The sequence below is a fragment of the Papaver somniferum genome, chromosome 3, assembly GCF_003573695.1.
Source record: "Papaver somniferum cultivar HN1 chromosome 3, ASM357369v1, whole genome shotgun sequence".
NCBI classification, from domain to species: Eukaryota; Viridiplantae; Streptophyta; class Magnoliopsida; order Ranunculales; family Papaveraceae; genus Papaver; species Papaver somniferum.
Window position 1 is genome coordinate 25,805,546 of NC_039360.1, and position 22,037 is coordinate 25,827,582.

At 35.8% G+C, this 22,037-nt stretch overlaps 2 protein-coding genes across 3 annotated transcripts in view; both read right to left on the reverse strand.

Moving 5' to 3' along the window:
- Nucleotides 1–22,037, reverse strand: part of LOC113355621 (pleiotropic drug resistance protein 1-like) — a 74,852-nt gene that overhangs the window by 19,971 nt on the left and 32,844 nt on the right. The gene's annotated exons all lie outside the window — the stretch shown is intronic.
- LOC113355623 (pentatricopeptide repeat-containing protein At2g37320-like) lies at nucleotides 2,259–5,668 on the reverse strand. 2 transcript variants are annotated; one of them, XM_026598530.1, is made up of 3 exons: nucleotides 3,258–5,668; nucleotides 2,768–3,155; nucleotides 2,259–2,360 (listed from the first exon to the last, which is right to left on the reverse strand). In XM_026598530.1, exon 1 carries the CDS (start codon nucleotides 5,599–5,601, stop codon nucleotides 4,045–4,047), a length of 1,557 nt encoding a protein of 518 aa, XP_026454315.1. In that variant the 5' UTR covers nucleotides 5,602–5,668; the 3' UTR covers nucleotides 2,259–2,360; nucleotides 2,768–3,155; nucleotides 3,258–4,044. The 2 variants fall into 2 exon arrangements, with proteins under 2 accessions (XP_026454315.1, XP_026454316.1); XM_026598531.1 differs by lacking the exon at nucleotides 2,259–2,360 and having other exon boundaries at nucleotides 2,387–3,155; nucleotides 3,258–4,763; nucleotides 4,893–5,668.

Here is a 22,037-nt window from a genome sequence, read left to right on the forward strand (position 1 = left end):
CAGTCGTGACCATCAAAAACAATCTTCAAACAATCAACGAGGAATCTCTAGGTTTCATGATAAAGAACATGGGTATATATACTTTCGTATGTTTGTTCTTCATCACGAAACCTAGGTATAGTAGCAGAAGAACAAAATTGATCGAAGGAAAATACGAGTTGGAAGAACTCCATACCTGAATCAGAAGTATCAATAAGAGGATGAGGATGATCAGCAAACATCTGAAAAGCAGCGACGGTAGGGGACCTCCAAGGATCTTAGCAGCAACAGCAGGAGTAAAGAACTAAAGAATAAAAAAAGAGAATGAAGACCTTCAGAGAATATGAACTGACAAGAGAAAGAAGAAAGAATGAAATTTATTTCAATGACATCCTCTCTCCTATTTATAACAAAGATGATAAAACCGTCCTATGATTCAAGAAGGAGTTATTGCAAGGAGTGGGAAATGTTCCCTAAAATCTAGGGGAAGTTATTGTGGAAAGATGAAGAAGCTGTGAAGACAGTTTTCTTCTAACTTTGACTAACATCCAAATCAGAAGAAAAGGGAAAAATTGTATACACATAATTCATCATTTTCCACGTGTCGGAAGAGTCACACGTGGAGGATGCACAGCCTGAAACATCAAGGCACGATGCCACGTCTCTACACCCAAGGGATAGTTATCATCTACACATGTTCATCATCGAGCGGATCCGACGGCTAAGAACCTAGGAGCACTAAAGTATCGAGCCACTGAGAAGTATTGAAGAACACCCTAGGATCTACTTTATTCCATCTCGAGGAGAACCCGGGATCAACGGTGGAGATTGGACATACTGACACAGATGGGACAGGAGCCGGCAGACACCTGTCTGACGCGTGCAGACGACCCAACCACCCGCATTAAACACCCTAAACATAGAGTACGTGTCAATCAACCTGTGGAGGAGAAAGAGGTGGCCCATCGTTACCAACCATGACCGTTGAGAGCCATCGGTCGAGAACGAAGATACCAGCGGGATTATCACAAAGATCAAGGAGATAAGGTTGCAACTGTCTCAGACAATGGACCCCACGTTACATCCCTATAAATACCCCTCTCCACCGAGAGAGAATGGGTCGACCAGTTTTGAGTGAGCATAGGAGATCTTAGGAGACAGAAATAGGAAGAGTAAGTATGAATTCCATTTCCCCCTTTAGCTCCGTAATTCACACAGAGTCATTTGACTATCATTGTAACTCTTCAATACATAGTGAAACTCCAACCCCCAGTGGACGTAGGCCTTAGTGCTGAACCACATAAATCATTGTCTCATTTACATTCAGCACTTTACTTTCTATTTTATTATTATGCCTTAATCGTATGCATGGTTTAATTTATTCCCCCGTGACCAGACGATGACGAGCCCGAAAGCTCAGAGTCTGATAGGCTTCGAACTCATATTGTTTTATATGAATTTCATCTCTCCCAGTGATTCTGTATGAAATGCGAATATTGTTGTGAACACTTGGATACCGTCGTTATTTTCGTGTTCACACAGATTATGTGTTACAAGGCAAATTTTGAGTAAACTCTGAATTACATTGACAAAGTCGGTAAGGTAATTCATTTCATCTCATTAGGAACTACCATATTGTTAGCCGTCTTAGAAATTTCCTAATGGTCAAGTCGCCCGGTAATGCACGTAGGAGGGCAGAAGAATTACAAGTGATACTCCCAGAAGTTTGTGATTATGCATTTCTTCCTGCCATCGAATAAAACAAGTCTGCGTAGAAAGATTTGATTATTCTTACAATGTCATTTTCATTGACAGGCACACATTTTCAAAAATCACATAGCACCAAGGGAAATTATTCCAGTCTTTAGGAGAACATCAAATTCATATTGGTCACAAGTGTGTATAATGCCATAATTGGAGACCATTGAAAAAGGAAGGATCACTTGAGCTAAAGTTTGATTTTTCGAAGTCCATATTTTTCTTTAGCAGCCTTGGAACAAGAAAACAAGAAATCAGAATTCAATAACTATGACTAGTCCTTTCTAATTGTCCGAGATGTCCATAAAAAAAAGTTATTCAAAGTCAAATTAGTGAACCATATGACTAAGTGAAATAAAAAATATCCTTACATAACGGTGTACAATACACAGTCGACTTAATGCCACCTCTATAAAATACATTCCTAGTTCTATAGTTTCTCTCAGACGCTCGTAATAACATAAAAGAACAAGTAGAGCCACCACCAACTTAAAAATGGTAGCCGAAGCGCACTGCTCACGGTTGCTTTCTGTAGACCTGAAGAACTTTTAACTAAAGCACTATGGCAACTTCGTTTCATCCGCTCTTCAAAATTATTCTGAGGCAGATATGGAACTTGCTGGCTGGAATACAAGTCGTATATTAGGTAATTCACATCACGAAGGGACAGTGATAATGCACAAAAGCGACAAACTATACCCACACGTAATCTGATAACTGAGCAACAAAAGTCACAAAAAGGTCTAACATCTCCCATGACTGGAAGGCAAACCATGAACTCTTGTGGCACAAAATATCGGTACATACTCACAAAAACAGTGGCAAAACATTTTCTAGGAAAATGACAACTAATAAGCAAGAAAAATATAACCTGCAACAGCACATCAGAGCTAGGGACTGATGACACTGGCAGACTCTATTTTCGTCAACAGAACAAAGAGACCATTGTCTATAAAAAGAAAAAAGGCATTAAATCAGTTGGGTGTTGGCATACATGATACTTTGAGAAATCGGGGGAAAATATTATTACCTTGTAACTATATTCTCTTTAACAAAAACAAGTTCATCTACAACATTTCCTCTGTAACATGCAAAAACGCAAGATAAATCTTAGTGTGATATTGGATGGTCAAGCCTATGAATGAACAACTTTTATGTTCAATCATTCAGCATCATCTTTTCGTTCTCTCGCTAGCAGGACTGTTTCAGATGACTTGGATGGTAAGATTTTACAGCCACCAAAGCTTCAGCAACACTAGGAATGGAAGAGAAGTTTTACAACAGATAATTTGGCCACTCAACGGCAGCACAAGAGCCATGCCCCTCTGCGACTGCAGCAAAGATGTTAATTTTGATAGTGTTACCTGTAGGAGCAGCCCAAAAAGACTCATCTAAGTTCTGAAACACATCCGTAGAATCTGCAGTGTAAGTGCTCAATTTTTCATCACTTCGACCATGAAAGTAAAAATGAGAGAACCAGTACAAAGCAATTCTAATGATATGATTCACTTGAGGCTTACCATTATCAAGAAAACAACCTCATTACAAGTCTTCCGAATAGGCCACAGAATGCAAGCACCAAGACAGAAGCTGTATCCATTATCCTTAGCAAGGGACTACTTTATGACTATTTCTTTAAGAGTAATAGAATCTGCAGTCGGTTACAATCCCTTCAATAAGCCTTCCTATCTTTTGAAAGACCCCTACTCCATTGTGCATTAACCTCCACTGAAACATGTGAATATTTTGTAGCAATATTTTCCTTTTTCCAGAAGATCGGCCATGGGAAAGGAGCACCATTAAAACAAGAAAACTCACCAAAATTCGAGCTTCAAAGTTTCTGCCAGGGTTGGCAAGTAAAATCACCTTGAGGTTAGGAGTCCACACCAGCTTGTCCGTCCTAGCATCCTTACTAATATCAATATGGATTCTAAGAATCTGAGAGGCTACCAAAGGATCAAAAATCTTCTGCATCAACAGTTGGTTCAATTTCCTCTCATTTTAGGACCATCAAATCACTCACCAGCTTCTGAATATTGTGGGGTAGTTGGCTTGACATTCTGAAGGGTGGGAATCCATGGGTCTGCCCAGATATCAAGACCAAATCCATTGGTAGACCAACATTTTTGAGGCTGCTTGACACACCAGCAACTGGTATTCTTAAGATTCTTGGTTTTCGGAATTTTGCTCCACAATATTAGGTTCATCAAGACCCAAAATACACATAAAAGTATTCCATGGATTTGAGAAAGATCATCAACCAATAACTATTCCATGGATTTGTGGTTGTTAAAACTCCATGCATGGTTAAAGCTCAAAACCTTGAATGCCTTGGTGCAAATTCGGGTCATATACTGAACTGTTCATGTTCTCAACTAAACTATCGACTACATCAAATATTTCAGTAGCTCTTATGTTTGATCCATCATCAACTCCAAAACTGACAATTTCGTTCTTAATCTCAATCCAACTATACCCAGGATTCGTCTTCAAATTTCTATCTTTCATCAATTTTCGGATTCTCACTGTTTGATCCCTTCGCCCCGCAATGGCATAGAATTTTGATAACTGCACATGAGTTGCAGCACAATCTGGCTCACATAAAAGACGCTTCTCAGCTGCATGAATTCCAATCGCAACATTCCCATAAAGTCTGCATGAAGATAATAGTGATCCCCATATAACTGCATTAGGAGTTACCGGCATTTCCTCAATAAATACTTTAGCTTCTTCTAGCAACCCTGCTCGACCTAAACTATCAACCATACACGAATAATGATCTAAATCTGGTTTAACCCCATTTTCAAGCATCAAATTGAAGCAATGCCTACTGATTTCTACAAGCCCACCGTGTCGACATGATGATAGAATTCCTAGAAAAGTGATGCCATCTGGTTTAATTTTTAGTTTCTGCATTTCTTCATGAAGTTTTATAGCTTTCTCAGATAACCCATGCAACGAATAACCCGCAATCATCGAATTCCATGAAACAATATCTCTTCTTTCCATAGTTTCAAAGCTATAAACTGCATCTTGAATATCACCACATTTTGAGTACATAGATATTAATGCATTTGAGATATCAGTATATGAATCAAAACCCATAAGAATTATTTGAGAATGCGCTATTCTACCTTGCACAAGAAACCCATTACCTGTATAAGCACTTAACAGACTTGTAAAAGTATAGTCATTTGGTTTCACATTTGAATGCCTCATTTGATGGTAAAGCTTCAAACACATATACACGTGCAAATTCTGAGAAAATCCTGCAATTATCGAAGTCCACGAAACAACATTTCTTTCAGGCATTTCAACGAACACTTTATATGCATTTACCAGATCACCACATTTCGCATACAAATTAACCAAAGAAGTTCCGATATAAACATATGAATCAAACCCAGTCTTGATTGCTAAACAATGGAGTTGAATTCCATGAATGAAACCTCTAACATACCCACAATAACTTATTGCAGTGGAGAGACTATTCTTATCGACATTAGAAACAAAATCTCTGTTTGGAACTTCTTCAAGTGGTATCTTTCTAAAAGATATGATGTTATGGTCATCAGGATTTTTATCAACCAAACAAGATTGTACGAGGTTGAGATGGTTTTGACGGGCATGGGTAAGAGTAGGTTTTGGTGTTATGAGTTTTAAAATTCTCAAAGCTTGATCCAAACCTTTTCGTTTGCCTTCTGAGGAGGAAGAGGATAAGGTTGTGAAATGTTTTGACAGATGCAGATGAACTGAGGAAAATGATTTGTAAGTAACGACATTGTGAAGAAGTCTGAAGAAGATAGTGTTCATTTGTGGAGACACCCATGAGTTAACTATTTTGGATGACTTGGACGGTTTCATTCACCATAGGAACAAGCAAGCTCAGCTTTTCAGATGGCTTGGACGGTAGTCTCTCATGTTGAGTGCAAGAACGAGTCCCAAAAAAAACTTTAAAATACTTGAGTACGTTCCAAAAAACCATATTATTAATTTCTTCCAAGCTTGTTCGGCATGGATAGCCTTGCGAAAATGCTAGCTAATAGATGCCTCGCCCCACTTTACCACATGACCATCCCAATGCTAAGAACGTGGCATGAGCCATATCACTTCCGATAGCTTTGTCACTTGGTTGTGAATCAGAGTTAACGATCAATGATTCTTGATTGATGGCAATTTATCCCAAAATAAAACCCGAGAGGTGGATCCAATGGCCTTTAGTAGTTGTTCTAATATTAGTATCATCGCTGATCAAAGTGAGCTCTCAACTCCATCCTAGTCATTTGGGTTTTTTTTTGTGGTCAAGCTAGCATTTCTGCAGACTTTTTCTTTTTTGTTCTTTTGATGATTTGGAACAGTAGTTTCAGAGAGAAAATTGATAGATTCTTTAGCCCAGGAGAGAGAAAATTCAAGCCACAACTCAAAGAAGACAAGAACAAGACAAAATCAGATCAGAAAATTTCTCGACTAAAAACATTTATAATTTTTTGGCTAATCAAGCTCAAGAAGACGATAAACCGTTGATAGATTTCCCATGGAAAAAATATGGAAAATTCAAGAAGTTCCAAGAATTAAACTCTTTGTCTGGAAGTTAGCTCAAAAGCTTTGCCTACTTCTTCGAGACAAGGGGCCTATAACCCAGAAATTGACCCAAACTGCCAACTGTGCGATTCTCAAGTTCAGGAAACCGAGAATCATATATTCAGATCTTGTCCTTTCGCTAGAGTTATGTGGTTCGGCTTTTCGCTAGGAAATTTAACTTCTTCAGTTAATACAAATCTGATTACTTCATGGGTCAAGAGTTTGCTACTAAATCCAGATTTGGATAATTTTGTAGGAAAAATCTCGACCATATTTTGGTTCATCTGGAAATACAGATGCTCGGTTTTTTTTGAAAAAATAAACCCAGAACCAATTAAACTGATTGACCAGATCAACAGATTTCTGCAATCCATCTCTCAAAAGAATAAGAGAGAAGGCCTCGACAACAATCAGTTAATAATGGTCAATACCAAATGGTTAGATATAAACACAGACTGAATAATTTTTGTTGATTCTTCTTTCAAGAAAGAAGACCTTTCAATGGGATACACCCATATTGTTTACTCTGTAGATCAAAAAACATTCATGCACATTTTCAGCGGGTTCAGAGACAGCTACTTCGGCTTTTCATGCGGAAGCGAAATCTCTACAAAAAGTGGTCATCTGGCTAAGAGAAAACTTCTTGTCAAGCGTTTCAATGGTAACTGATTGTAAAGTATTGACATACAACATCAACAAGGACAACACATATATCTCATGGACAGCTGAAAACACCGTGCAGGAAACCAAGACAATATTAAAAGATCTTCCTCAAGCTCAGGTAAAGTGTACAAATCGAAAATACAACGCCAAAAAGGACCGTATAGCTAAGGAAGCAAGAATAAAAAGTCTTATGCATATGTCTACGAAATTACAACAAAACATTCAGCGACCTAGCATTATTTTCAACGTAATTGATAGAAATTAAATTGTAAACCTTTTGTACTATATTTGCTAGTTAATATAATTAATCTTCCCATCAAAAAAATAAATAAAAAAAGAACAGTAGTTTCAGACTATATCCTTAAATCTATAAGGAGTTATGTTTGGTAATTACGGAGTTCGAACCCTTTATCTCCATAGTAAAAGGAAGCATGCTAATAATCAGATCACTTGATGGTTGGTTAAAAACACTGCAGATTTAATCATTGTATGAACAATTGTTTCTGTAAAAAATATTAACATGTTCGGAATTATATTAAATTTAGGAGTAGGAGTTTTTATTCATTAGGTGTAGGTGTTTTTAGCATCATTTAGAAAACGAAAAGTCATTTTTTTAATCAATCAATATTACTGTTATTTATTGATCTATGTAAGATTTGATTTTCATGGAAGATTAATATTTTGTATTTGTAGTTGTTCCTTTAGCTCGTATTATCAGCGGTGGATCTCTAATCACATTGTTGCTAAATCTTCTTTAACATTGGTGTTATTCCTCTATCAATAGTGACCATTCAACCTTTCCAAATCTATATGATACTAGAATATTGTTGTCACGGTGGGGAGGGCCAACCAAAGAAAAAAAAAACACCGTTGCGATAAGACAGTTAGAAAATATCATTTGACTTCGGGTATTTCATATTCCTTAAAAGTAGTATTACCTATTTTCCCACTTCCTTTTCGATTTATTTACGAAAATGTCTAAAGGAAAAAAAAATAGAATCAGGGAGGGAATTTTTAGTGTTTTAATACTAACCGTTTCTAAATTTTTTTTATCAAATTGCACATTTTTGTTACTTTACAATTTATAAAAAAAAGTGGTCATAAAAAGGACTCCCTCCTTTGGGCCTTCCGGTCGGTCGACCCAATTATTGAGACAAGCATCATATCGATGACAGTGGTGTTATCAGGAATTCTTTTGAGGTTTGCTTGCATCTCTGAGATCGATAACTACCATCTTTTTTATCAGTTGAATCCTAATAGAAAAAAAATCATTAACCGCATTTTGTTCGAAGATCTTCTCACCCTTAAGGTTATTTTAGAAAACTCTCATAATATGTAAGCGTTATTTAAGACAATTCATATGTTGGTTCTATAAGAGTATGATTCTGAAACTATTATATCTGATTACAAGTTCACGCACCGAGTTTTTAGTTTCCAAATAAAAAACTTAAGAGCTACTACATCCTGACCATGCTATTATTGAGAAGATATGTCATGAAATTGGAAGGTCGGTTTAAAAGAACCATCTAACTGGGAAAAAAGAGAGTGAGAAAGACTGTTACAGCCAAAGTAGTCGATATCGCTCATCGGCCCTACTCGGTTGCGAAGTGAGGAGCAATGAGTTCGGACTTGGAAATCACCAACTCGTCCTAATTCTCGGAACCTATTTATTAGAGACGTATATATTGCTACTCATAAGTCACGACGTGTACCTAATTAAAATTAAAATTTTAACACTATTGTGTAATTTAGTGTGCAACATTATTACACTGGACTTATTAATCATGATTTTAAAGGTTTTTACATTTGATAACTTTCAATTTCTTTAAAAATTGGATACCACATCGTTCATATAGCGAATAGCGATTATTCATCAAGTAATCAGCCTTGGAGAACGATTTGATTACAATAGTTGGTAGAGCACTGCTCGGTCGAACTCGCAAGCGTTGCTATCTCAAGCTTGTTTGTCAAGTTTAGTTGTCAAAACTATAAGTCTTGATTTCTAGTCTACTTCTAGCTAAGTCTCGGATTAGGATTGTAAGTGTAGTTGAGTTTTATACTTCACAACGCTCATCGATTGAAGACGAAGAACTACTAAGGGGAGCTTGTGGAACTTCATCAACAAAAGGTATGCGGAGACTTGAACTCATCTATCACTCAAAAGTCTATCTACTCTATCTCCTATTTGATACAAAATTCGTATACCTATATAGACTTCAATTATACATATTTGAAATTTCGAGCTGAGTTTAACTCGCTTACATATTTCTAGAAATATGTGTTGGTAAACTTTCGCTTTAACCAAGTTCATCTTATATTCTTGATGAAAGTCAAAATATGATCATGTGAAAATCACCTGGTAGCATCTTACATTATTTTTGTGAGACAGACATTTGATGTAGACTCGGAATGTTTCGTATTCATCATTCGATCACTTGAAAATTGGTTTAAATCTAATAGTTTGCGTGAGAAAACTATTGTTGTTTTCTAAGAATGTTTAAATGATTGAAATGGGAGCTTAGAAAGATTAACCATGATTAGATATAAACACAGTATTCGTACTTGCATATGTGTAGTCCAAGACCGACAATCTAGTATGCATACCAGTATGCGTACTGGTTGGTCAGGAGAAGTCTGGGAGCTATAGTATGCATACCCGTATGCATACTGGCAAAGTCAGTTGAAGTCCGTGAACCTTGGTATGCATACCCTTGTGTGCACTATATTCAACTTAGTTCGGATGTGAACGACAGTATGCGTGCCCGTTTGCATATTGGCAAACACAATCCAAGTTCGGCTACTTAGGTATGCGTACCCGTTTGCATACTTGAGTAGGTTATGTTCTAAAATCGGTTTGTTCATGAACAAATACACTTATATAATAAGGAATGCAATATTTTGCAAACCGTGGCTATAATGTTCATGAATTGATTCGAGTGAATCAAAATCGATTTTGCTTCAATTGTGTCTTGCATACTTCTATGAGAATATAAAAAATTGAACAACTCTAGAACTAGTTTCATTTGAGTCATTTTAACTAGTTATGGTTAAGATGAATATGGTTGATATGAAAGTGTTCATATGGATAACTTCGGTTAACTATTGTTGAGCCAACAAGGTGCACACGTTTAGGTACAGTTACTCATATCTAAATGAAGTCACTTTTCATTTGTGTGTAACAAGCTAAGTTCAATCTAACAGTTGAAATATATTAGCTTGAGTCTAATCAGGTTTTTATCTAACGGTGAATATTGAATGTTTTGTTACCAAGGTAACATTTATTGCAAACCCTAATTTGAAGACTATATAAGGGAGAAATCTAGAAACTGGGAAACCTAATCCCCACAACTCATATGTGATATTAGTTGCGACTAGAGTCGATTCTCCTTTAACATTAGGTTTTTCCAAAACCCGGTAGGTTAACGACTTAAAGACTTCAAAGGGATTGTGAAGCTAGACCAAACTATTTTCCTTGTAGTTGTATGTTCCGATCTTTCCGTTTCTATCGTGATTGATTACTATCTTCTCTAAGATTGGCTCGAGATTTAATCTCCGATAGGCAAGATAAAAAGTAGTCACAAACATCTTCGTCTCATCGTTTGTGATTCTGCAATATCTTGCTTCGCTACCATACGATTAAGATTATTGTGAGGTGATTGATATTACTAGGTCATTCTTCGGGAATATAAGTCCGGTGTATCAATTGGTTCATGTTCACCTTGATTTATTAAAAGACGGAACAAAACTCATAGGTATATCCGTGGGATATATATTTATCTATTCAATAGACTTTTCTGTGTGAGACAGATTGGTTTATCAAGTCTTCGACTTTGGGTCGTAGGAACTCTTAGTTGTGGGTGAGATCATTTAAGGGAATCAAGTGTGCAGAGTCCTGCTGGGATTCAAAGGAATAAGAAATGTGATTGTACCTTGATCAGTGTGATATTGGTTAGGGCTCAACTACATTCTAATCTGAATTTAACTTGGAGTAGGATAGTGTCTGTAGCGGCTTAATACATTGTGGTGTTCAAATATGGACTATGTCTCGGGGTTTTTCTGCATTTGCGATTTCCTCGTTAATAAAACTTCTAGTGTCTGTGATATTTCTTTTCCGCATTATATTTTCTATAAAATTGAAATATCACAGGTTGTACGTAAGTTCAATCAATTGTAAATCCAACCTTTGGTTGTTGATTAAATTGATTGACACTTGGATATTGATTTTTGATACCTTCCAAGTTATTTCTTATATTTAATCGGGATCGCAAATTCCTATTTGTTTGATTGCGGATTGAATTTAGAAATTGAGATATAACTCTTGGATATATTTCTATTGATTGAGTCTGACTGTCTAGTTGATTCTCTTGGAATTATATTGGAGTTTGTCCATACATATTTCTAAGCGAAATATTGTGTGTGGTTGATAGACCCCCGATTTTTCAATTAGTATCATAGCAGGAAAACACGTTTAACACCTTATAAATCTAGTGATCAGACTTTATGGACAGTAAAGTCTCGATAAACGCTTCACCAGGATTTAACTCTGATCTTATAGAAAGTTCTAAAGAGCTGGTTATCCTCCAGAAGAAGTTGGATGAACAAATCCGGATCAATTCTGATCTTATTGCAGAAATTCCAAAGTATAAGGATTTGAAGTCTGTCAAAGTTCCTTCAATGGATTTGATTAACTGCTTTAATTGTTCTCTGAAGAATTGTCGCAAGTCAGAGGATAAGCGAGGTTTAGGCTTTGTGAAACCTGATGGGACTCAGAACTACTCAGATGACATTAAAGATGTTGGTCCATGTATGTTCTGTGATTCTCACAATCATTTTAAACATACATGTACATATTTCAGGAAAAGTTTAAAGGTTGCGAGTAATCTTCATAAGAAAGCTGAACAACTGTTTACTTCTCTAAAAAGGTGTATAAATCTAACAAGAAATCCTAGACGGGAAAGTAGTGTTAGTATGAGAGCTTTTTCTCTAAAATCAACATCACCCTTTCAATGGTTTATTGATAGTGGATGTGGCCGACATATGACTGGAGATATTTCGTGGTTTGTGAATTCGAGAGAATTTGAAGGAGGTCCTGTAACATTCAGAGATGATAGTTGTTGCTACATAAGCAAGAAGGGGACGATCAAACTTCCTGGCGTTCCTGAAATCCATGATATTGTATACGTTAAAGATATGACTGCAAACCTTCTTTCTGTTAGTCAAATTTGTGACAAAGGCCATAAAGTTGTCTTCAATGCGAATGGATGTGACATTGTAGACAAAATTGGAAAAGTAATTTTCCAAGGAACTCGTGGTAAAAATAATTGTTATCTTCTTGATACTCAGTTTAGTAATTGTTGCAATTTGATTAAGGTGGAATCTATACATCTTTGGCATGAGCGTGTTGGTCACATCAATTATCTCCTTCTAACTAAGATCATTAACAAAGAAATTATTAGAGGCGTTCCAAAATTAATAAAATATTGATGGTGTCTGTGGTGCCTGTCAAAAGGGTAAACATAAGAAAGTTCCACATAAATCATCTCGAGACATTCTCACTAAATCTCCACTTGATTTAATTCATATGGATCTCTTCGGTCCTATTCAACAACCTACGGTTGCTGGAAAGAAGTATGCTTTTCTTATGCCAGATGATTACACCATATTCACTTGGGTGGAATTTTAGCTCATAAGAATGAAACCCTTGGTGATTGTTAATAGAATCGATAATGAACAAGGTCGGAAGCTAAAGAAAATTAGAAGCGACTGTGGAACTGAATTCAAGGACACTAAGGTATTTGAATTTTGTGACAAACTGGGGATTATTCAACAATACTCACCACCCATTACTCCTCAAGCTAATGGGGTTGCAGAAAGGAAGAATAGGAACATTCAGGAAATGACCAGGGTAATGCTCCACAACAAAAACCTACCGTTGAGGTTTTGGGGAGAAGTTGTTTTCACAGCATGTTATTTGATCAACCATGTTTACCTACGGTCTAAAACCATAAACACTCCTTATGAGTTGTGGTACGATAGAAAGCCCAACTTACATTATCTCAGAGTGTTTGGAAGTAAGTGATACATTCTAAAAGATCGAGAAACATAAAGGGAAATTTGATTCTAAAAGCGATGAAGGTATCTTTCTTGGATATGCTTCTGATAGTAGTGGTTTTCGAGTATTTAATCTCAGAACCTAAGTTATGATAGAATTTGCAAATGTCATCATTGATGATCTGAGCAATTTTCCTCATGATAGTCCTCCTGCTGAATTGCCTCCAACTGAGACAATTGATAAAGTCAAGGAAATCCCAGAATCGGGTGAAGTTGTTCCAACAGTCGTTGATCCTGATATTTCCAGTGACGAGGAGAATAGTACTAATTAGGCTATTCCTATTAAACAAGAAAGGGTTCCTCCAAGACACATATGGGTTCAAAGGAATCATGATACTAATAGTATTATTGGAGGAAAAGATTCTACAACTAAGACAAGAGGACAACTTCAAAAAATTTGCAATTTTGGTTGTCATCTTTCACAGGTAGAACCCAAAAATATTGATGAAGCTCTTAGCGATCACTTTTGGGTGAATGCAATGCATGAAGAGTTAAATAAGTTTCAAAGACAAGATGTTTGGGAGCTCGTACCTTGTCCATCCAATATCAATATTGTTGGTACCAAATGGATATTCAAGAAAAAGTCTTATAAATTTGGCACCATTATCAGAAACAAAGCTAGACTTATCGCTCAAGGATATTCACAGATTGAGGGTATCGACTTTGATGAAACCTTTTCTCATGCGGCACGCCTTGAGTCCATTCAGTTACTATTAGCTCATGCTTGTTTTCTTAAGGTTAAGCTGTTTCAAATGGACATAAAATCCGCGTTCCTAAACGGAAATTTAAAGGAAGAGGTCTATGTTGCTCAACTAAAGGGATTTAAAAATGATGACTTCCCAGATCATGTTCTTAAACTCAAAAAAGGATTATATGGGTTAAAACAAGCACCTCGTGCCTTATTTGAAAAACTAACTACTTCCATACTCAGGAAAGGTTTTTCGAGAGGTGGAACTGATAAAACCTTGTTTACCAAGTGGAGTGGAAAAGATGTTGTCATTGATCAAGATTATGTAGATGATATCATCTATGGATCGACTTCTGTGAAACTTGGAAAAGATTTTCAAGTCTCTCTTGGTAAGAAATTTGAAATGAGCAACGCTGGTGAATTAAAATTATTTTTAGGATTACAGATTCAACAACATAAGGATGGAATTTGCTTATCTCAAGAAAAACATGCTAAGGATCTTGTGACAAGGTTCGGTCTTGATAAGTCAACTCCAAAACTGACACCTATTCCCACTACTGGTAAACTGCATCGAGATAAGAAAGGAGTAAATGTGGATCAAAAGCTTTATTGATCTATCATTGGAAGCCTCTTATATCTTACAGCTACTAGACCTGATATTGCCTTTAGTTATGGTTGTTGTGCTAGATTTCAGGCTAATCCAAAGGAATCTCATCTTGAAGCTGCAAAGAGGATCATGCGATATATTCAACACACTATCGGGTAAGGTGAATCTTATACTTTTGATACTAACATTGATCTTACTGCCTATTCAGACGCAGATTGGGCAGGATGTGTGGAAGACAGAAAGAGTACTTCGGGGGGATTTCACCATGTTGGGTTGAATCTTGTGGCATGTCATAGTAAGAAACAAAACTCACAATCCATGTCTACATGCGAAGAAGAATACATTGCTGCAGGTTCATGTTGTACTCAACTTCTATGGATGATATAAATGCTTGCTGATTATGGAATTGACACTGGTGTAATGAAGATCTTTTGTTATAACTCAAGTGCGATTCGCATCACTGAGAATCCTGTTGAGCACTCAAGAACTAATCACATTGACATAAGGATATCTCTATGAAAATGGTATCATCAATATGGAATTTATGTCTTCCGAAAAACAATTGGCTGATATTCTCACCAAACCTTTAGGTACTGCTACGTTTCAACACTTACGGCAGTCTATTGGTGTTGTTTTGGTTCATTAGTTTTCTAGCCTGTTTCCCCTGGACTCATTCATATCTTTTGGTCAATCAAGGCTTAGAACTTCAGTGTAGTGTTGTTTCAATTTCGCATTTGTTTCTACCTAGATAACAGTTCTGTTAGGTATCAAAGTATTCATTTAAATCCTTCTTTTCTAGTGAAAGTAAGGTCGCTCTTGTTGTTCTTTCGGGAATGAAATTTTATGGGGGATAGTTCTTAGTTGAACTTGTGCGTAATTGCCAAATCTTTGTGGGGAGTGCGGATGTGGAATATTGTAGGATTTTTCTTGTATCTCTAGTAACTCCTTGATGAATGCATTTGGTTTAGACTATATGATTGCATCTAAACAAAGTTGATATGTTTTCTTTTGGTCATGAAATATCTCAATGAGAATTTTATTAGGATCCCACTAGTTTTCGTACCTTTTCCAATTTATATTGACAAAAAAGGGGAGAATTAATGTGTAGTTCACACTACAAATACATATGGTTTACGAATCATTATGTAAGGGGGAGTGGTTTTTATGTGAGATGAAGTACTATCACCATAGTATTGTTGTCAAAGTTGTGATAAAATTGGAATTTGATGTTGTGTAATAATACTGTTACACTGTATAAAAATGATTGAGAGCTACTGTTTTCTCATTGTTATAGCTACGGATGTTCAACAACTATGATGCTAAGCCGAACACATTCAGAATCACTGGAGTATTTGGAAGTGACGAAGATTTCGATTAATGTTGAAGAACCAAGGAGATCAAGCATTTGGATAGAAGCTACAAAGTTTATTTATCTTGTAATCCATATGTATTAATATTTTTGTCACTAAAATTGACAAAGAGAGAGATTGTTAGAGCACTGCTCGGTCGAACTCGCAAGCGTTGCTATCTCAAGCTTGTTTGTCAAGTTTAGTTTCAAAACTATAATTCTTGATTTCTAGTCTACTTATGGCTAAGTCTCGGATTAGGATAATAAGTATAGTTGAGCTTTAGACTACCCGACGTTCATCGATTGAAGACGAAGAACTACTAAGGGGAGCTTGTGGAACATCATCAACAAAAGGTATGTGGATACTTGAACTCATCTATCACTCAAAAGTATATCTACGTTATCTCCTATTTGAGACAAAATTCGTATAGCTATATAGACTTCAATCATACACATTCGATATATCGAGCTGAGTTTAACTCGCTTACATATTTCTCGAAATATGTGTTGGTAAGCTTTCGCTTTAACCAAGTTCATCTTATATCTTGACGAAAGTCAAAAGATGATCATGTGAAAATCACCTGGTAACATCTTACATGATTTGTGTGAGACAGTCATTTGATGTAGACTCGGAATGTTTCGTATTGATCATTCTATCACTTGAAAATTGGTTTGAAGCTAATAGTTTGTGTGAGACAGCTATTGTCGTCTTCTAAGAATATTTCAATGATTGAAATGGGAGTTTAGAACGATTAAACATGATTGGATATAAACACAATATGCGTACTTGCATATGTGTAGTCCAAGACCGGCAATCTAGTATGCATACACGTATGCGTACTGGTTGGTCAGGAGAAGTCCGGGAGCTATAGTATGCATACCCGTAAGCGTACTGGAAAAGTCAGTTGAAGTCCCGAAACCTTGGTATGTGTACCCGTACGGGCATTATATTCAACTGGGTTCTGATGCGAATGACAGTATGCGTACCCGTTTGCATACTGGCGAACACAGTCCAAATCCAGCTACTTAGGTATGCGTACCCGTTTGCATACTTGAGTAGGTTATGTTCTAAAATCGATTTGTTCATGAACTAATACACTTATATAATAAGGAACGCAATCTTTTTCAAACCATGGCTATAATGTTCATGAATTGATTCGAGTGAATCAAAATCGATTTTGCTTCAATTGTGTCTTGCATACTTCTATGAGAATATAAACAATTGAGTAACTCTAAAACTAGTTTCATTTGAGTCATTTGAATTAGTTATGGTTAACATGATTATGGTTGATATGAAAGTGTTCATATGGCTATCTTTGATTAACTATTGTTGAGCCGACAAGGTGCACACGTTTAGGTACGGTTACTCATATCTAAATGAAGTCACTTTTCATTTGTGTGTAACAAGCTAAGTTCGATCTAACGGTTGAAAGATATTAGCTTGAGTCTAATCAGGTTTTCATCTAACGGTTGAATATTGAATGCTTTGTTACCAAGGTAACATTGATTGCAAACCCCGATTTGAAGACTATATAAGGGAGAACTCTAGCAACTGGGAAACCTAATCCCCACACCTCCTGTGTGATACTAGTTGCGTTTAGAGTCGATTCTCCTTTAACCTAAGGTTTTTTCAAAACCCAGTAGGTTAACGACTTGAAGACTTCATAGGGATTGTGAAACTAGATCGAACTATTTTATTTGTAGTTGGGTGTTCTGATCTTGCTGTTTCTATCGTGATTGAGTACTATCTTCTCTAAGATTTGCTCGGGATGTAATTTTCGATAGGCAAGATAAAAAGTAGTCACATACATCTTCGTCTCATCGTTTGTGATTCCACAATATCTTGCTTCACTACCATTACGATTAAGATTATTGTGAGGTGATTGATATTACTAGGTTGTTCTTCGATAATATACGTCTGGTGTATCAATTGGTTATTGCTCACCTTGATTTATTAAAAGACAGAACAAAAATCATAAGTATATCTGTGGGAGACATATTTATCTATTCAATGGACTTTTCTGTGTGAGACAGATTGGTTTATCAAGTCTTCGACTTTAGGTCGTAGCAACTCTTAGTTGTGGGTTAGATTATCTAAGGGAATCAAAGAGTCCTTCTGGGATTCAAAGGCGTAAGGCACGCAACTGTATCTTGATCACTGAGAGAATGGTTAGGGTTCAACTACATTCCAGTCCGAAGTTAACTTGGAGTAGGCTAGTTTTTGTAGCGGCTTAATACAGTGCGGTGTTCAAATCTGGACTAGGTCCTGGGGTTTTTCTGGATTTGCGGTTTCCTCGTTAACAAAACTTCTGGTGTCTGTGTTATTTCTTTTTCTCTTTATATTTTATATATAATTGAAATATCACAGGTTGTGCGTAAGTTCAATAAATTGTAAATCCAACCTTTGGTTGTTGATTAAATTGATGGACACTTGGATATTGGTTTTTGATACCGTCCAAGTTATTTCTTATATCCAATCGGGCTCGCAAATTCCTACTTGTTTGATTGCCGATTGAATTGAGAAGTTGAGATATAACTCTTGGATATATTTCCATTGATTGAGTCTGACTTTCTAGTTGATTCTCTTAGAATTATATTGGAGTTTGTCCATACAGATTGCCAAGCGAAATATTGTGTGTGGTTGTTAGACCCCCGCTTTTTCACTAGTTACAACCAACATTTGAGTTGATATGAGAAAGCCTGTGAAATGGGAAACTTGGCTGCTAAATGCAAGGAAAGAAGATTTCTAGATTAAATATCATTATGATAGTTTCCCAAGGGGAATCTTCCCCAAGTGTTATGTCATAATACATAATAAAGAAGATTATGCAGATTTAGCTCACTAGCAAATGATTTTCAGATTCATTACTGAGGAATTAAACAAATACTACGCGGAACATGAACATCTTCTGCATCAGAAGCAAAAGTCTCTAGAAATGCAAGTTAATATGCCGTGTTGTTAGAGCATTGCTCGGTTGAACGCTCCAAGTGTTGGTATGTCAATGTTGGTTGTCATATTTTAGTATCAATCTCATAAGTCGCTTGATTAAATAACTAGAGTCAATTTTATTAGGTTGGACTGGGAATTCTAGAAATGTGGAGACATACAAGTATTACTCTGAAGACCTGAAGATTCCGAAGACGTATCGACAACGACGATAACATCATATTTCCACTTGAGGTTAGTAATACATGACTTGACTTGTTTACATTTATATGTCGTTAGCTTTCAAGTCGTTTCTGATTGAAAACATAACATGCGAAGTTACATATGTGAAACTCTAGTATAATAGACTTGATCATAATATTGTGATTGAACAAAGAACAATATACCAATATTGATAAGTGTTTTATATTGGTACATTGATTTACGAAGCATAATGCTTATCTTTTGAACTTAGTAATTGCGACATCAACATAATTTTTTTTTAAATCTTTATTAGACTGTAAAACATAGGTTTCATGCTTAAAAAACTATGTTTAACTACATGAGTTTAAGGAAGTAGACTTACAAACTTGTTTCGTAGTTGAAAGAAATCAATAAGATTGAGGCCCTATTTTCATTAATTGAAGATTTAAAGTAAGACCTATCATAACCTATATAGGGAATCAAGATACAACCAATCCTAACTTATGTTAGGAGTCAAGGTAAAACCGATCCCTACTTATATTGAGAGTCAGGGTACAACCGGTCTCAATAGGCAAACCTTAGTTCCTTAGTCACGTACACTTTAGGGTTTGTGTGATTTGGAAATTGGATTAGAAAATTAGAAAATTTCAAGATGTAGAAATAATGGTAATTTGAACACGTGCTGAAATCTTATTTATTGATTATTCAAAGGTATTCTTTGATACTCAAGGTGAGATCCCAAACCGAAATGTTTGAGTATCTTTGAGATTTTCGAACATATCTCCGGAAAGATATATTAGTTAAGTGCTAGTTAATATTGAGTTTTCCAAGAAGGTACCGTTGGATTCGGTTAGAATTAGACAAAACCAAATTTAGGTGCTTTATTGCATATCTTGAGAATATTTTCGGTTATGAAAATTCCTTGGTGTCCAAACTACCTTGGTCTATAAATAGTGAATTTTGTTATTCTTACAAACTTATCCTGAAGTAAGCATTTTGTTTCGTAGTCACGGTTCTAGTAGTCTTATATTATTACTTATAATATTATCTTGGAGAATAAAGTAAATCCCTTATTTCGTTAGTTTAAAGACTTCTCCGGGATCAAGAAGCGTTTTGGTGGGTAACTAGAATTTTCATTATTATTTTAGTTTTCGATTATTGATTTGATTGACTAACAATTGTTAACTCTTGATTGCACCTAGTTTTATTATTCTTGAGAGCCTTCTCTTCTGACATAAGGTCACTCAAACTAGATCAAGAGATTAGCGGTAGTTCAAATCTGATTTTAGATCTGATGTTGACTTGTGATCATTCATTGTTAACATACTTCATTTTGTGCGCGATCGATCATAAGTTGGAATCAAGATTGTTATTGTGCAGGTATATAAGACTATTGAAGATTTGAAGAGATGAGGATTTTGTTATTTGTTTCCTAACTTTGTGATTTGCTTCGTGCACAAACTTGATCGGCTGGAACCCGGCGAGGTATGTTTATCTTTGGTAGACTTGTTATTGCTAATCGTATTTAGATCGGTAATGTAATACTCAGTATTTTTAGTTACAGTTTCGGTTCGGGTTATACCCGAATTAGTTAACCTTGTGGCTTAGGTTGTTGTTCCTTGGTCTTAGCCTAGGTGGGTTGATTGAACTAGAAAGGCTACAAGTTAGGGTGGAAATAACATAAAATAATAATAAACTAAATTAGGAGAAAAATGAAAAGACAAATAAATAAATAATAAATATTAGATCTAGCATTAATAATAACATTAATATAAGGTTTGTTATAAATAAGGAGAAATGTATTAGAGAAGAAAGTTTTAGATGTTAGAAAACCAAAGGATAGATAGAATGAGAAGGAGATGAAGCTATTTTTTTTTAAATAAAAAGACTATAGAAAATCAGAAAAGGATCAATGAAATTAAGGTAGAATGTGAAACCGTTTCTCTTTTGGTGTTTATCTTTGGTGTTTATTTCGTATGCCTTTGTATTGTTAGGTTTCTGAAATTTAATTGAATAAATACGTATCTATTAATGATGATCAGGCTTCTCCCATTGATTTATAACATGATTAGGTATCTCTTGTTAAAATTTGAGAATTTTCCTACTCAAATTCACCGTTGAATGTTCCTTGTAATTTGGATTGTGATTTCTGAAATTCTGGACAGTTTCGTTTTGCTGTGGCTTTGATGTTCTTAAGCAGTCTTAATGATGTTAAATTGATTTGAGGTCTTAACAAAAGTTGTAGATAAATGTATTATCTTTTATTGTGCTTTTAGTTTTCTTAAATTGAGACTAATATGATTATGGTGAATAGTTTGGTAAAATGATGTTGTCTTCATAGGTTTTGTAATGCGTTTGTAAAATCAATATCTTTTGATTGAGACGTTAATTTCATGTGAAATGTGGATATGTTATACATTATGGTGTTAGTAATTTTACTAAAATTTTGAGGGAGAAAGTTTATCATTACGAAACCTATAATGTAAAATTATGTAGTTCGTGTGTTTGCTTAGATGGTTGAAAGAATTACATCGTTAGTTGGGTTGTGAACTTATGACTTGTTGATGAAGTGGTGTGCAATATAAAAATGTATATTGTATGATAAAATTATTTGTATAAATAATTGGATATGCTTGTTTGGATGGAGGTGCCCGTACCGAGGATATACAGATAGGTGGGGCACGACCCAAGGATACTCGTGCTACGATAGTGTGAATTTATAAATGAATGAATATATTTGTTTGAATGACGGTGCCCGTACCGAGGATACACGGATAGGTGGGACACGACCCAAGGATACTCGTGCTACGGTAGTGTGAATTTATAAATGAATGGAAATATTTGTTTGAATGGCGGTGCTCGTACCAAGTGTTAGAGCACTGCTCGGTCGAACTCGCATGCGTTGCTATCTCAAGCATGATTGTCAATATTAGTGATCAAAACTATAAATCTTGATTTCTAGTGTACTATATCTAAATCTCGGACTAGGATAAAAAGTGTAGTTGAGCTCAAGAACTCCGTGGCGATCATCATACAAGACGAAGAACTACTCAAGGAACTGGTGGAACTTCATCGACTAAAAGGTATGTGGAGAATTAAACTTATCTATCACTCAAAAGTCTATCTACTCTATCTCTTATCTTGAGACAAAAGTCGTTTTGCTATATAGACT